Source organism: Sarcophilus harrisii, chromosome 1 (genome assembly GCF_902635505.1).
Source record: "Sarcophilus harrisii chromosome 1, mSarHar1.11, whole genome shotgun sequence".
Taxonomy (NCBI): Eukaryota; Metazoa; Chordata; class Mammalia; order Dasyuromorphia; family Dasyuridae; genus Sarcophilus; species Sarcophilus harrisii.
Window position 1 is genome coordinate 534,609,295 of NC_045426.1, and position 16,809 is coordinate 534,626,103.

General features: G+C 36.8%; 1 protein-coding gene across 2 annotated transcripts; it reads right to left on the reverse strand.

Annotated features, from left to right (window-relative positions):
* Nucleotides 1-2,093: 2,093 nt before the first annotated feature.
* Nucleotides 2,094-14,163, reverse strand: BLOC1S4 (biogenesis of lysosomal organelles complex 1 subunit 4). 2 transcript variants are annotated; one of them, XM_031946764.1, is made up of 5 exons: nt 13,793-14,162; nt 9,289-9,360; nt 8,548-8,649; nt 7,208-7,342; nt 2,094-6,867 (listed from the first exon to the last, which is right to left on the reverse strand). In XM_031946764.1, the coding sequence occupies exons 1-5, from the start codon at nt 14,111-14,113 to the stop codon at nt 6,766-6,768; spliced, it is 732 nt and encodes a 243-aa protein (XP_031802624.1). In that variant the 5' UTR covers nt 14,114-14,162; the 3' UTR covers nt 2,094-6,765. The 2 variants fall into 2 exon arrangements, with proteins under 2 accessions (XP_031802624.1, XP_031802625.1); XM_031946765.1 differs by lacking the exon at nt 9,289-9,360 and having other exon boundaries at nt 13,793-14,163.
* Nucleotides 14,164-16,809: the final 2,646 nt, after the last annotated feature.

The window sequence follows — 16,809 nt, forward strand, 5'->3', positions numbered from 1 at the left end:
GGTTCTCTGTTCCTCTAAAGCTGGATAGTATGCTAGTGTTTCTTCTTGCCCTGGGATGAAGACTGGAGACTGCAACTAGAAACTGCAATGCAGTCTTTTCACCCAGTGCCAGCAAAGGATCCTCTATAATCTTCTGACTAGCTTTATCACTTCCTTATTCTTTATGAGCAGATTAACTCTGGAAGGTACTACTGATTCAGTCACTCCCTGCTGCTGGCTTATAGGGCACAATCTGTGCTGGTGTGGTCTGTGTCCTGGACTTTGCCTGCTGACCTAAGTTATCTTGTTTTGGAAAATTTTAATGTTTAATCCCTTTTGTCATACCCGATATAAAAGTAAAAGTTGTTCCTGAGTTGTTAAGAATTATTAATTAATGGCTTGATCATACTTCTTCCTTATAAATCAGTGATTTGATAGTTTACTATTTCGACTTTAAATATTTCAAATTTAGCAACATATTTTCTTGAGGGCAGATAAAATTTAGTAAATAGCAAGGATAGTTTTTAAGGTTTGCAAAGCACTTCACATCATTTCATTTGAATGGGAGAAAAAAAAAGTTCTGATCTAATTATGACCTATTTTTGTGCAATAATACTTTCTTTAACCACTATGATAAAAGACACCATACCAAGTTGAACTTCAGGTATTTTGATCATAAAACTTATTAATCCCCTTCAATTCAAAATGACCTAATCACTTTTTATTCTCTTTTTAGGGCGGTTAAACATATAAAAAGTTGTAGAAACTTGAAGGAAAGGGATACTTAACAATTGTAACCACTATTTAATCAAATGAAAACATAACTGGACTTGGATGAACTAATTCTAGTCTGAATTATGCCAATTACTGAAGCCATGAGAAATTGTTCCTTTTTTTTGAGGCTGATACCACAAAAAGTTGCAGATGTGTTTATTATTTGAATGTTTTATCACACCTAATAGCATGAGCTATTTCCTAAAACAATATTCTATGGTGCCCAGTACTAATGGATAAATGATGAAAGAAGGCTAATAATTTTAGAGTTGGAAAAAAAAAAGTAGTCATCTAATCCCATTTATAAATCTTGTCTTATACAAAAATCTTGTCTATAAACTTCTTTAACAAATGGTCATCCAGCTTTCTTTTGAAAACCTGACAAACATACCACTGCTAAAAGATAGTTTATAATACTTTCAGATAGCTAATTTTACTTTCTTTGAGCTCAAATAGGTCTCTCAAAGAACTTGGTGCTTTAGGGCCTTGGCAAAAATATACTTGACTCTCCTATCCCATGAAACCCTACTTACTGTCACATTCTGTTACCTGAACTCAGTTCCCTCAATTAATCCTCATGACAATATAGTGTAAGTATGAGTATTAAAGAGGGACTGTTGGTGGGTAAGAAAAAACTGGACACTAGAAAATGCTTACCTGGCTTTTTTAGTTCCCTTGACACCTCAAATACATCTCAGACTGTCAGTGCTTACCTAACATGCAGTACCTCAAACTCAACAAAATACTACAGATTTTGACTCAGGTTGGAAAGAAGATATAATCTTATTCTGAACCATGTTTCTGTTAGTGCAATTTGATAGTGTTCCTATGGTCTTATTGGTATGAGTATTCCCACTGAGGGATACTCTTTACTGCCTATAATATGCCAGACCTGAGGATGCAAATAAAAAAAGTTAGGTAGTCCCTACCTTTAAAGAACCTGTCTTTTTTCTTTTAAAGTTTTTAACACTATAAATATTTCCATACATAAAAAGGGGATTTTACATATATGAGACCGAATATCCATTTCTCATCCCTTCTTTAAAAAAGCAAGTACCAATGCCATTCTACATTCCTGTGCTTCCATCTGCATTTCCTTTTTCTTCTTGTGTGCATTTTTTAAAATGGCTGGGTTTTTTTTTTTTTTGGCATTTTTGCTAATCCTTCCCTTTGCCCCACCTCTCCCAAACAAAAGGGAGGGCCCCTTGTAACAAATCATAGCAAAATAAAATAAATCCACATGATGGCCGTGTCCAAAAATGTATTTTCTTCTACTCATATCTGTCAGGAGGTGCTTCATTATAGGTCTTCTGGAATCATGGTTAATCATTGCTTTGACCTGTGTTCTTTAAAGTCTTTCAAAGTGGTTTTTGTTTTTTTTTCCTATTTGTGAAAATCGTTCACCTGGTTCTTTTGTAGTTAAGATTTTCTTAGCAAGGATACTGAAATGATTTGCCATTTTTCTTCTTCAACTCATTTTATACCTGAACTGAGGCAAGCAGGGTTGGATTACATAACTAATGTCTGGGGTTACATTTGAACGCGGGAAGATGAATCCTGACTTCAGGCCTGGTACTCTGCTAGCTGCCTGATTCTTGACATTTCCTAGCACTTATGATTTTCTAAAATTATCTCATGTTATTTTTTATGGGGTAATAGTATTACATTACATTTATATGCCATAATTTACTTACCCATTCCCTAGTTAAAGAAACAATATTACACACAGAATGATTACACACACATATAAAAGACAGGAAAGGAAGGGAGGGAAAGAAAACATAGAAAGAAAAATCAAAGTCCTAACAGTTGGGACTATCCCAAAATTCCACAACTGAAGGAAGAAGGTCCTTGATGCTTCTCAGCCAATAGGAAGATGCATATTAAAGTTATGAAGGATCTAACTCACTTTCTCAGTTCAACATTAAACTGAGAAGCTAATATAGATCATGGGAGATTAATTGCCAAACCTCACTTTGGGTATGTTTTTCAGTCTGCTGTGGAAGTTATGTGTGAAATGAAAACAAAATGTCCTGGTGTCCTTTGATTTTGTTTGTATTTGACGTTTACTGCATTGTTACTTTGGGACCTTTGGATTTTTTAACTTTGTTTTAAAGAAGTGAATCTATAATCTCTGAAAACATTAAATAAATAAATAGATGTTTTTCTTTTTTAAAAAAAATATAAACACCTTTCCCCTTTCTCTTTAATTCCTTTCAGGATCATTAAGTTTATTTTGCTTGTATCTTCCCTCCTTAATATTACCCTTTCTTAACCTTCCCCTTCATCCCTACTTGTTCATTTGTTCAGCTTCATGTATATTCACACTAAATCTTATTCATTTGAACAGACTTTACCTCTTCATCTTTCTATTTACTCATGCCCTGAAATTAGAAAAATCAAATTCCACCTTTCCTTTCCCTTCAAACAACATCCATTTACAGGACAGGTTTTTCTTATTTAATTAATACCCTTACAAGATATTGTTTCTTTTCCTGCTATTAGTACATCATCTTACAACTTTAATTGCTCAAAACAATTTACCTAACTTTTTTTCTGGATTCTTGCTTTTGAAGATCAAAGTTCTTACTTAACTGGTTCATCAGGAATGTTTGAATTTTTTTTTTTTTTTGGTTAAAGTCCATATTCCCCTGTAGAATGTGTAAGGGAAATTAGTTTGTCTTATATTGTCTATTACCTTTTAAAATGTTGATGCTTGTTATTTTTTTCTGGATACTTGAGAGTTTTTTCTTCTCTATTAAAAGAGGAAGTGTGAATTTTGGCAATGATACTTTGGGCACTTTTCCTTTAAGAGTTCCTTTTAAAAGGATTCAATAGATTTTGTTCATCTTCACTTTGGCCTCTGCTTATAGTAGTTCTGGGCAGTTTTAATTTCAGATTTCTTGAAATGTTTTTGGTTTTCGGGGAATCCAATCATTTTAAAACTCTCTTCTTAATCTGTTTGCCAGATAAGATCACTTGTTTTTTATATAATTTTCCATTTTTAGCCATTTGATTTTGTTCAAATATTTCTTGCTTTCATAGAATAAATCAGCAAGTTATGGATTTTGGTCCCTTGACCATGAGTGTCTGGCTAATAATTTGATGTACTCACTAGTTTCTTATTGCATTTTTTGACCATTATTTGGTCTGGTACCAACTTAAAAGGTTTTGCTAGTTGGTGTGAGACACCTGAGCAGTCTGTCTCCAATTTAAGTAGGTTTCTTGGCAAGTATAAACTTATATTAATATAGGGACACAACAGAGGAGTAGAGGCCAGGGAATTATATGAATAGTTATAGGGCAGTAGATTTTAAGTATGGGGATAATAATAGGACAAGTGGTAAGATGTTAGTGCTAACTATGCCCTGGTATCTTGGGGCTGAATGGTATATGAAATATGGTCTAGTGACTGACTATATATAGTGGGTTAGGTGAGATTTTAGTGACCTTTAAGGGTGGAGTGCCAAAGCTAAGTTGCAATGAATAAAGTGCTGGGCCTGAAGTAAAGAAGATTCATCTTTCCAAGTTCAAGTCTGGCCTTAGACACTTACTAGTGTTGTGATCCCAGGTAAGTGTACTTAATCCTGTTTGCCTCAATTTCTCTATAAAATGTGCTGAAGGAAGAGGCAAATCACTTTGCTAAGAAAACCCCAAATGGTATCACATAGGATCTGAAATGATTTAACAAGCCAAAGCTGAGGCTAGTTTGGGGAAGACAGAAAAGAGTGGTGGGAAAATCATGACGTCTAGGTCTGAAGGATAGTTTTTTCATGCTGGGGAGAAGGGAGGAACTGATCAACAAATAGCAGAGCACATGGCAAGATGCCTTTGTAGGGTAGGCTTAATTTTCTGGTAGATGCTGATGCAGCTGTAATCTTTTGTTAGATTTCTTGAAATGCTTTGGCCAGAAAACCTGTTATAGATTAACCAACTTGGTTAAAAGCCTCTCCAAATTTAGCTGATCTTTAGATGAAATAATTCATTTTTTAGAGTGTACTTGAAGTCTTCGGTGTTCAACAGGAACTATCTAAACTTGTACTCTTTTAGAACCTAAAGGACCATAAGTAAACATGTGAGAAACTGAATTCAGACTCTAGTGAGAGAACTTGGTATATTCGTTTTTCTGGCACTACACTAGGTCAGTGCTAATTCACTGAGCCTCTAATACAATAAAACACTCCACATCTCTTTCATTCAGTATACTGTGGAAGCCCCATCTTTCTTCACTTATACTTGTACATCTGATTTTTTGAATCCAGGTAACAGGACTTTGCAGTGATCAGAATTGGTCTAACCTGTATATATACAATCTCTCATACACACACACACACACACACACATACGTGTGTGTGTGTGTGTGTGTATACTAAAAATACCATAATAGTGAAAAAAGTGTTTCACTTGGAGTTGAAGAGATAGGGGTTTGAATCTAATGCCTACATGAAGTGTGTGACTTTAGATAAGTTATTTAACTGTAGTCCATCCATTTGTAAGAAACAAATGGGACAATATGTACAAAATGCTTTGCAAACTTTAACATGTGTTAATATAGAAAGCTCTTAAGATCCTGAATTATAGGCTTTTTAATAAAGAACTGCCAAAATTATTTACTGAGAACAAATGAGGACACTGAATAATGGTTAGAGTATCAAACAGTAACAAATACTTATTAGCAAAGTATAAAATCCTAGTGAATTGTCCTAGTTCTATTAACACCAGTATTACTTACAATTAAAGGAATCTAGAATGGACCCAGACACCTATTTGTCCTCTTCATTGAAAGGTAGACCAAAGCTCTGAAATGGAAGCTGAAATCTATTATACAGAAAAGACTACATCTTTTTAGCTACTGTAAAGAAGATCCAACTTGTTATCACGGAATATAATAGGGAAAAAAATGACATTGCATAGAACTGGATTTGGGGTCAAAATATTGTCACTACTTGTAAGGCCTCAGGCAAGTCACAACATTGCTGTGCCTCATTTTCCTCACCTATAAGGGAGGTGGGGGGGGGGGCCTCATCCAACTCTTCAATTTTAAGAATGCAAAGCTTACTATTTAGGGTGGAGGACACAAGTTTTTCCTCTTTTACTTATATAAATCTTCTACTAACTGATTTTGTGATTTTAATTACTTTGAAGTCCAGTGCAACTGTTTCTTGATCAGAGGACCAAACCTCCATAGGCCTTTCTAATTTTCTAATGTTTCTATGATCCTTTGACTTAGAAGAATTGTATGATTTTGCTAAAACATTAGCTAAGAGTAAACTACAATTTCCCCCCCCACGTAAACCTTTTATGGAAGTTCTTAAAGTTTACTGTATCCATTGAGAAAATGGAAATCTGTATTCAAGATAAAACAAAATTTCTATAAAAAAGTTTCCTAGGCTTTTGCTCAATAGCACTTCAAGAGAAAAATCTATGCAAATAAGTCTTTGATTTTAATTGAATTTAAATTATAACTCAAACTATGTACACAGTCATTTACAAACAAGATTATAACGAGCACTATTTCAATATAATTTTCAAAATTAATTACAAGTTAATAGTCTTGCATAGTTTACAATTCAAAATGTATAAAGCTCAAATCATGTTAATTAACAGTTTATTTAAAAAAATAAACTATAGGAAGACTGTCAACCATTAAGAATAAATAATGCTCTGTAATACTTCAGTAGTTTTTTCTTTAAGACCTTGTGAATGTAAATCTTAAAAAACGTAATACTGTTGACACAAGGATAGTATAAATACAAAAGTAGCAATTTTGATAATTATAAGGAAATATTTACTCATTTTACTCCCCCATTTAAACAAAATTTTAGTTGAGATTTGGAAGACATGGGAAGCTATGCAATCTGCACAAAATGAAAAATACTGTTTTAAAATTACCTATTTAATATACACAACATCTTAAATACACTAACTAGTAGATATGTATAATAATAATCTTTTCAAGATAAGAACTTCTCCTTTGATATGTCTTTTCTTAAGTAGTTGTATTGTACAGTATCATGCCTGAGGTCCTTCTTTGCAACAAGGAAAATAGTCTTCTGTCCTGAAAAGGATAGGAGGTTCATAGACAGTTTGCTGTTGTTTTGTGGAATACGATTTCTGGAAATAATTGCAAAAAAGAAAAATTATTCATATCACATATTACAAAAGATTTTGTCCCACTTATTTGTTATCCTTCAAATTTTAGATTTAGCTTGCTTTAAAAAAAATTATTTGTGACAGCTTCAAAAACATGTTGCCTTTTCAGCCAGAGAAGTTAAGCAGTTACTAACTTCTAAATTTTAAAAATGTCTTCCTATCCATACCTATGATTTCATTGGTTTAAAAAACTAGCTAGTGGTCAAGGAAGCTTCCCAAGTATAAAGTTAGGGCTATAATTTAATCTACAGGAGCTTTTAAAAAACCAGATACAATAAAGCCTCTAAAATTAGTAACTTACATTAAGGAAGGATGGCACATTAATTGTGTGCAAAAGTTTCTTTAATGTGTTGGGAAATGTTCCAAGCTCTGCTTCTGCTTTTGTCACCTGCTCTTCCATTCTTGTCACACAATTTCCAATCATTTTAACAAAAGCCTAGGTAAGAAGGAAAAATGTGGGAGTTGAGAGAAACAGAAGACTTTTCAGTATTATTTATCCCTATGTGTATGGTTCAAATGTATGGGTGACTGCAAAAGTTAAAAAATTTTAGCAACCAGTATAAGCCTACACTAAAGAAAACAAATTATCTCCTGCCTGCCATCCTATTTACATAAATGTCTCTATTCAGTTTTTCATGTTCATTTGTGTTGAATGACAAAAGAAAAGGTAAAACAGTTTAATAAGTGGCACTGATATTATTTAATTCATATCTTAAGTTAAACATTTTTGAAAGTTAAAATCTGCTTTTTTAAAGATAAAATTCCTTGCCTAATTTTACTTGTACATTTCTCTGACTCTTATAAATATATACAAAAAAGCTGATTAACAATAAAAATTAGCTTTAATGAAGTCACAATAAGAACATTAAGTCACTCAAAAAGCGGGTGAAATTAAACTAGTATTGATGACTTTAGAGTTTGTAATTTGACCTTCTATGAATAACCTGATTTTTTATCTCACATCCAATTAAGAAAATTAATCTTCAATATTTTTTGAGCCCCAAACTGTTTTCCAGAATCTCTAAAAACTTAGCCACCATGTCGTAAAAAACCTAATGAAAATTAAACCCATTATTTCTCACTGATTTCTTCTGAAAGTAGAAAAGAATCTTATTTTCAACTTGCTATCAAGTAGTCACTACATGTGGCTTATTCCCATCATTAACTTCTAGGATGTTGTCTTTTATTCTTAATTCTTACCACTAAATTTAGAACTTTTGCATTAACTGCCCACTAGTCTTTTCAGACAATACTCATTTTTAAAAAATTATAAATATGCTACCTATATTGCTAGTTTATAGATATTGTCTTAAAGTAACTGCTGTTAAGAGGATAAACAACATATATCCTTGATAAGTACTAGGATAGTGAAGCTTCTAAACACAATGAAATGTCCCTTTGAAGTTTATTACAATTCATTTTACCTATACATCAAAGTTTGAATAGCTTAGTTTAGCTTAGTTACCTTAGCTGAGAACAAGTTGGTGCCAACAAAAAGATAAATGAAAAATAGTTTTAAAATGAAATACAGAGCTAAATAAATTTTCAATAAAATGCAAGTCTATAAACATAGTAATACACTGTTTCAAAACTTTCAAAAATTAATTTGTATCATATATACTTTTAAAAGTCACTACCTACCTCCAATTTGTCAATTTTTCTATATATCTCATTCATTTCAGTGGCTTTGTTGTGAATATGAGGTACACTTTCATTGACTACTTGTGAGGAGTCACTTCGAATCTAAAACAAAATATGAATGAATGAATATTAATTAGAAAAATATGAATACCATTACTAGAATGCATACATATTCTGAATTTCCTTTACTTCAGTTAATCTAGTGATTTTATTAGTGTAGATATTCCCCACCACTGATCCATATTACAATCTGTCTACCTCATAATGTGACATTCAAACAGTATTTCCTAAGGAGTATACCTCTGATGTGCTTGTGGATGTAAAGAGTCGATAAATTTCATTAGATCTCCATATTATATAGGAATCAGTCCAGCATACACAGTTTGTTATCTATCCCTTGCTCTCTCTACATGGTTAGCCTGCATGTTACTTTCCATTTATATATTTCCTTGATGCCATTTAAAAATCTTAATTTCCTACTCTTTATATGGCACTGTACTGGGTGGGGTCCTGGCAATACAAAGACAAAAGAGACAATTCTTTCAAAAGTAGTTTATGTTCCACTGGAGAGAAATCACTTATGAAAACATATAGAGTAACTCTAGTGTGAACACAGCACTTATAGCACTAAACAATGCCTTAAAAAATGGAATGGAAAATGAGTTTCATGGCCATTTAAATACAAGTGCATATTTATAACTATTTAAAAGGAACAGCAAAATGAGTTTCATCAAAACATACCATATCTAGCATCCCAACAAATTCATCAACTCTAGTTAGTAAGTCTTCAAGACTCCTGTCTAAAGCTTCTATCTGCAACACAAAAATAGAAAGTTTAACCATGATGTTTGAAATTGTCATACATGAGTTTACTGAAGGATCAATAAACTTTGGAAGCAACTTTCTAATCAACTGATTACCAGGATAGAAAATACAGTGAAAATGACTTATCCATAGATTCTTTGCACTAATTTTTATGTTACTCTAGTTCAAGTGATTTTTATTTTTCATTAATGTGGAGCGCCCTCCACTGAAAGACAACAACTTCCCTATGTCTAAAGTGATTAAAAAAGAAAATTCATCATGTAGTAGCTGATCAATTCTATATTTCATATAGTCAGTAGAAAAAATAATCAGTGTATTCATTTTTAAGATTTCTCAGTTGATATGGTAAATGAGTAAACTTTCAGAATTCCAAAAATATTAAAATTCAAAACCTCATTCACTTTTTCCTCTCTTGGCGTACAAGCATACCAACCTACTGATGTTGAGACATCAATACCACAAAGAGGCTACAGAATAAAACACAAGTAGTTTGTATGGTACCAAAAGGATAATTCGTTCATAGGTGTAAGAAGAGAGGGCTTAAATCAATGATGTTCACTATATAGCTATAACTAATTTATTTTGGCTATTAGGCAAACTAGCCCCTACTTAAACGTAAAGAAGATATGGTCTTTAAAAACGGCATACTTTAGAGAATAAGAGTCTTTTCTAAACATGGGAAAATTGCATGCATGTAAAATATGGAGAACAGCTACATGGCACAGTGGATAAAGTACTGTCTTTGTAATTAGGAAGACTGTCTTCCTGAGTTCAAATCTGGATTCAGACACTTATTGTGTGATTTTGGGCAAGCCATTTAACAATATTTACCTCAGTTCCTCATCTATAAAATGAGCTGGAGAAAGAAATGGCAAACCAGTTGGCAAATCTTTGCCAAGAAAACTCTAGATGAAGTCTCAAGAATTTGGACACAACTTGGGGGAGGAGGGGGGGAGAGGGAACGACAAATAGATTGTGGCTTAAGAAACACTGAAAGAAAGTAAGACATGGCACAAAAGGAGAAAAGCAGGAGATGAGTAATGAAGGAAAGGGGGCCTATAACAGACTATTTAAGCCTATCTTATAATAATACATGTAAGATACCCCAAAATAGCATTAACTAGAGATAGATAAGCTGAAAAGTTTAAAACCACAATTCAAGATCTGAAACTGATATAGAAGGATAATTAAGAGTAACTATTGCAGGGTTTCCAATAGGGAGGGAAAAAAATAAAAACAAGTAATAATGGAAAATTTACCCTCATAACTGAAGAAGGCAGATCAAATTTTGCTAATATCTAGGCCCAGAGAAATTACATATTAGAGCAGTGAAAGAAGCAAGCTATCAAAGTAATTTTTGAAAAATCATGAATAGGAGAGAATAAGCTAGCAAATTTTAGAAATTCTAGGCTGGTAGTTTTGACATTGTACTCCTGGAAATTCTAGGAATCCAAGTTATGGATGAATTGCTGATATGCAGTGACAAAAGGATGATGAAATTATGGATCCAGAACCAAAAAATCTTGACCTCAAGCCTCAGCAAATGGATTATTAAAGAGATGGTTTGTGAGCATTTAGGAAAAGATGTGATTTCTAAGAAAGACTAGATTTGCTAAGAATAACTGAGTACAAAGAAGTCTGGATTTGAAGTTCAAATCCTATCTATTTACTACTGCTTGTGTAATTCTGAGAAAATTGTTCTCTCTCTGGGCTATATTATCTTCAGTCTCTTCCACAGTCTTAAATCCTATCTATTTACTACTGCTTGTGTAATTCTGAGAAAATTGTTCTCTCTCTGGCCTATATTATCTTCAGTCTCTTCCACAGTCTTATTCCCTTCCTTCCCTTTCTCCTCTATGAACATTTTTGTATGTTTGCCTTTGTATCCCTTGAGTTTAGCAATATATGTTCCCTAATTAGTCCCTACCAGCTCTAAATTCTATTATCAAATACATTCCATAAGTATCAAGAGATGGTCAGACCTTAGAAAAATTGTTCTGGCAGCTATGTGAAAGATAGATTAGAGATGAGTCAGGAAATGATAGCTAATTTCTATATAAGTTTTTGGCTTTCCATGGGTATCTCATTTGATCTTCAAAATTCAGAAACACTTAGTTGTGACAATAGTCCACCTGAGAGAAGAATACAGATATAAGAGATATGGGAATATATTAAGACTTTGCAAAATCAAAGGGATGATATACTCTTATTTCAATAGACATAAAATTTGAATGAAAGTAGAGATTTCAGGTGGAGTGATGGTTTCTGCTATGAACATGTTTAGTTTTGAGTTGTTGACTAAATCTGACAAGCAGGCACTTGTTCGTGGGAGGTCACATTGAATTAAGGAATATTAAGTCTTCAGTCTATATATATTACAGCAATCATCTGGGTAGAGACGAGTATTTATATGTTTTGTAAAAACCAATGGATAATATTTAAAGTGTTAACTTCTCTTTGTAGCAAGAAGTATTAAGTCCCCAAATCACATATCTATATGTGTGTGTGTGTGTAGATATATATATATATATATCTACACACACACATATATTATACATATATGTATGCATATGTATAATATATGTGTATTATATACACACACACATATATATATATATATAAATAAATGCTCAATGAATCACATTTAAAAGAGACAAAAGTAACTTAAGTGACATCTCTTGGCTTCCTCATGTTTCACAGTAGACTGAAGCTCAGAAACTGTTCAAAGTCAAATTTGTGGTAAAGCTAGAAGAGTCCAGACTCAAGCCTTACTTTTCTCCAAATCCAGTATTCCTTCCACTATGCCAATGCTGCCTGAGTTCTCAGAGTTGAGAAATTAAATTTCTTACAAAATACTTGGTTAGGAAGCTAGCTTAACATGTAAAGGAAAACACAATATCTTAACTGAACAGCACAATCATCCTTCAGTTTTCAGTCTGTTTGGGAAATATATTTTATTACAAACTATTCATAACAATACAATAAAATAATACCTAAGCTCAAAAACATCTTGTTAAAATACTAAGTACTAACAAAATAGTACTTTTCTAGCCCCTGTGACACCTTTCACTTCTACTTTGATTTCCTTTTTCCATCTCTCCTACTTATTTACTAAAGTTCTGTACTGAAAAATGCAAAGAACATTTAAGCAGGAGATTCAATGGCTGTACAAAACTTAAGCCAGGTCACGGGTACCATTCTTAAACACTGGGAAATGGAAATGTTTTTTTTATTTTGACTTTCCTAACAGTGAATTTCCTTCCAATGAATGGGGGAGGTGGGACTGGAAGTAGTTCGAAATTGCCAAGTTTATTATACATTACTTCCCATCATGCACTCTAAAGCCCAAAGAAACGGATCTGTTTGCATCTTCAGGCTTTTGCACAGGCTGCTCTCCTTACCTGAAACATTTAAAGCTTTAAAAGCTAGAACCACCCCAGAGCTTTTGGGACACAGGGGCGCTTAATAAATGTTTGTTATATTTTCTCCGCCTCACCCCTACCTCTTGGAATGCCTACTTGTCTAGAAAGCTCTACTCAAGTATCAACTCCTCGAGGAGGCCTTTACTGAGGTGTTCGGCGGCTGGAGTCTCCCACCCCACACTATTTTGATTGAGAGAGAGAGAGAGAGAGAGTGATAGAGAGAAGAGAGTGTGAGAGTGATAGAGAGAAGAGAGAGAGAGAGGAGAGAGAGTGAGAGAGAGAGAGAGAGAGAGAGAGAGAGAGAGAGAGAGAGAGGAGAGGGGAGAGGAGAGAGAAGAGAGAGAGAGAGAGAAGACAGAGAAGAGAGAGACAGAGAAAGAGAGGAGAGAGAGAAGAGAGAGAGAGAGAGAGAGAGAAGAGAGAAGAGAGAGAGAGAGAGAAGACAGAAGAGAGAGACAGAGAAAGAAGAGAGAGAGAAGAGAGAGAGAGGAGAGAAGAGAGAGAGAGAAGAGAGAGAGAAGACAGAAGAGACAGAGAGAGAGAGAGGAGAGAGAGAGGAGAGAAAGAGAGAGAGAGTGGAGAGAAGAGAGAGAGAGGAGAGAGAGAGAAGAGAGAGAGAATGACTCAAACAGCCAGAAAGGTGTATTTTTAAGTGCCTAGGAGTCTGCATCCCCACGGGCACGGCTTGCTACCACACAGTTAGCACTCGGTAAGCGCAGGGAGGTTGGCTGACCGCTTTGCTACGCTAGCCCGGGTCAGATAGCGGGGGTCGCGTCCCCTCCCTAGCCCGGCGGATCAGGGGTTCCCGGCTTCCCAGGGGGCGGAGCACACTTTATGGCGAGGACATCAGGAAGTAATTAGAAGCGACCCGAGCCGGGCGAGGGGAGAAGCCGTCCCAGGACAGCCGGCTAAGTCCGTCCGAGCCCGGGGTGGGATAGAGAGGGTGGGGGAAGGGGGGAGGCCCGGCGAGGAAGCCTCCTCTCCCCGGGCCCGCTCACCTCGGGGCCGCCTCCCTCTCCCGCCGCCGGCAGCAGGTAGGCGGCGTAGCCAGCGGCGGTGCGGCGGAGCAGAGGCAAGTCCGAGCCGGCGGCGTCGCCAGTGCGGTCCCGGCTGGGCCGCCGCCGCCGCCCGCTGCGCTCGCCTTCCTCCCCCTGGGCCCCCGCCGCCGCCTCCTCCTCCTCCTCCCAGAGCCCGGAGGCGCTGCTGTGGCTCTGAGAGACATTGCCGCTGTCTCCGCTCCAGGAAGCTCCCGGGGCTTCGAGCTCCTCCTCGGGCGCCAAGCCCTCGCGCGGCCCCAGCCCCGCGTGACCCCTCTCCATGGCCGCGACGCCGGCAGCTCCCGCGACGCGGCTCCCTCCCCCACGGCTCCTTCCCTCCGCCTGCGCCCGCAGCGCCAGGGCGGGCCCGCGCGGACGCGCGCGCCGGGGTCCTCCTCCCCCGCCTCCTTTATCGGCCCCACCCCCTAGCGCGCGGACGCGGGCCGGGGAACTCTGCCCCGCCCCCCGTTGCCCCGCCCCCTTAGCTGAGGCGCGTCACGTGCTGGGAGGAGGCTAAAGGGAGGCCTCGGGAAACTAGCCTAGACGGCTGGTAGTTTGGACAAGTCCGGAGGCTACGGATGCTGTGCAACCGAGAGAGAAATAACCACGACGGAGTGGAGGAACGTCCACTCACCGATAAGGCACCGGGAGCCCAAAACTGAGCCCATGTGGATGAATCTGCAGCAAGAGGTAGAGAGGCGACGTAGGAGATCTCTTGTATCCGTCTTATTTTGCCCACCAACACTGACAATAGGGGAAATAATACTAGTAGCATTAACAACAGCAGTCGGAGCTTTTCGTTGGATACCGCCCCCTCTCGGCCGCCTCTCCCCACCAAACCCCGCCCGATGCTCTCCGTTAGGGAGGATAGGAAGCAAGCATTGTGCTTGCGTCGGCTGCGCTGCTTCCTTCTCAGCTTGGTGGAGCGGCTGGTCCCCCGGGAAAGGCCACCGCTTACAAGGAACCACCAGCTGCTAAGGCGCGTCCTGACCGACACCCCCTCACTGCTCTCCCTTGCAGAGGGAGGGCGGGAGGGTAACCGGAGTCCGCCCACCGCCTTCCTTTATGCCGGGCAGAAACTGGGCTCTCAGTCAGGCCTCGCGTCGGCGTGGCGTTATTTTCCCTTTCCTTGTTTTTAATTGTATCCCCAATGCTTGGCCTAGTGCCCGGCACATAGTAGGTACCTCATGTTTATTGGCTTGGATAACGTTTTAGGCTCATAAAATACTTTTTTCATCCTGGACTTAGGAGGTTATAATGCAAATATTCATGGGTGAGAGAACAGTCTTGGAAAAGGGAAGCTCCTACAGCCAGTGGATGTAAGGACTGAGATTTCTCCTTAGAGTGGTAACCATCACAATAGCTGACTCTCAAATTCAGGAAATGTCTAAATTATTTTGTTTGGCCACCACTGGGAAGTTTTGGAAATTTCTATTTTTCCTGTCGAGCATGTTGAAGAAGAGCTCTTGAGTTTAAATTTTCTGTGGAGCTGATTAGATGCGATGTGCATAGCATCGTGTTTAGGCCCTGAGGGATTCAAGTCTTGAAAAAAATGGTACAATTCATACCTTTATAGTGCTTACAACTCTTAACAGATGAGTTAAGATGCATATTAAATAGGTATGATACAATAGAGAATTCAAACAAAGGTAGAGCTCCTACTACAGATAGCTGCCTGGAATAGTGGATAGACGTCAATAAGACATCTTCCTGAATTAGAATCTTGTCTCAGTTACTTAGTAGCAGTGGGCAATACTATTTGCCTTAGTACCTCATATGTAAAATGAGCTGGAGAAGAAATTAACAAACCACTCCAATATCTCTGGCAAGGACTGAGCAACATTAGAAATCCTAATAGTGCTATATAAAAATTTGAGAAATGAGAGAGAACAATTGTGTATGCTGAGGTAAAAGGATCTTGAAATATACATTGCCTCCCCAGTCTTCCTTCCATTAATTGTAAGATATTAATATTTCCTAACGCCTGACAACATCTATTTAAATATTCAATGATCATGGCTTTCCTTTATCCTTTTCAATGCTTATATAAATATTTTTTCATATATATATATGTGTATATATATATATATAAAACGACAGCAAAGGACCCTACCAGGTTCAGAATCTAGATGAAGCCAATTCTGATCTCTCAAAAGTCACTTGGGAACACAAACCTAGCCTGTGTAGGAGAAGGCTGAGACACTTTGAGATCTAGCACCCCAAAGAAGTCTTGAACAGAGAAGAGGGAGTTAGAGTGAACAGGGGAAAATCAAAAAGGAAAAAAAGAATAACTGAAGATCTTAGGAAGAAGAAAAACTCAGAAATCTTCAACATAAGCAAATAAAACATCAAAGAAAACATTAACAGCAGAAAAAAAAATATGATTTCCAGATTAAGTAAATTAGTTCAGGCATGTGTAAATAATGCAAAACAAAGGAAAATAATCCAATTTTTGATTAGAAGGACTATAACTTCCTGTTTCTGAAAAGAGAAATGAGAATTATAAAAGCAGGATTTGTGGTCTTCACAACAAAAGTAATGGCAAGATAGAAAAACCGGAATCTTTGATGACCAAGTATCACCAAATAAACACAAGAGAGGATAGATTGGGAATGTAAATTTATAAGGGTGAAGGTGAAGTTAGAAGAAAAGAAGCAAAAGACACTAACATTAAAGAAAATATTCTCACTATGCCAGCAAAACATACTGATCTCAAACTCAAGATGTATGGAGACAACATAAGGATTATAGATCTTCCAGAAGAACACAATAGGATCAAAAGCTTAATACCATAATGCAAGACATAAAAGGAGATAACTGTCCAGAACTTCATAATGTAGTAAATGAAATAATATTTGAAAGAATTCACTGATCATCTATAGAAAAAAAAAATTCCAAAGCTGCAAACTTGAAAACATGAAATGGTTAAATTTAGCAATTTAATTCAGAAGCAACAAGTTCTTCAAGTAATCAGGAGA

What these genes read in the sequence shown, in the direction of transcription:
- BLOC1S4 (XM_031946764.1), bottom strand. Translation starts at nt 14,113, where the DNA reads ATGGAGAGGGGTCACGCGGGGCTGGGGCCGCGCGAGGGCTTGGCGCCC. An exon ending in GAAAAATTGACAAATTGGAG is followed by an intron (nt 7,343 to 8,547) that starts GTAGGTAGTGAC and finishes CTTCTTACCTAG; the next exon opens with GCTTTTGTTAAAATGATTGG. An exon ending in ATGTGCCATCCTTCCTTAAT is followed by an intron (nt 6,868 to 7,207) that starts GTAAGTTACTAA and finishes AATTATTTCCAG; the next exon opens with AAATCGTATTCCACAAAACA.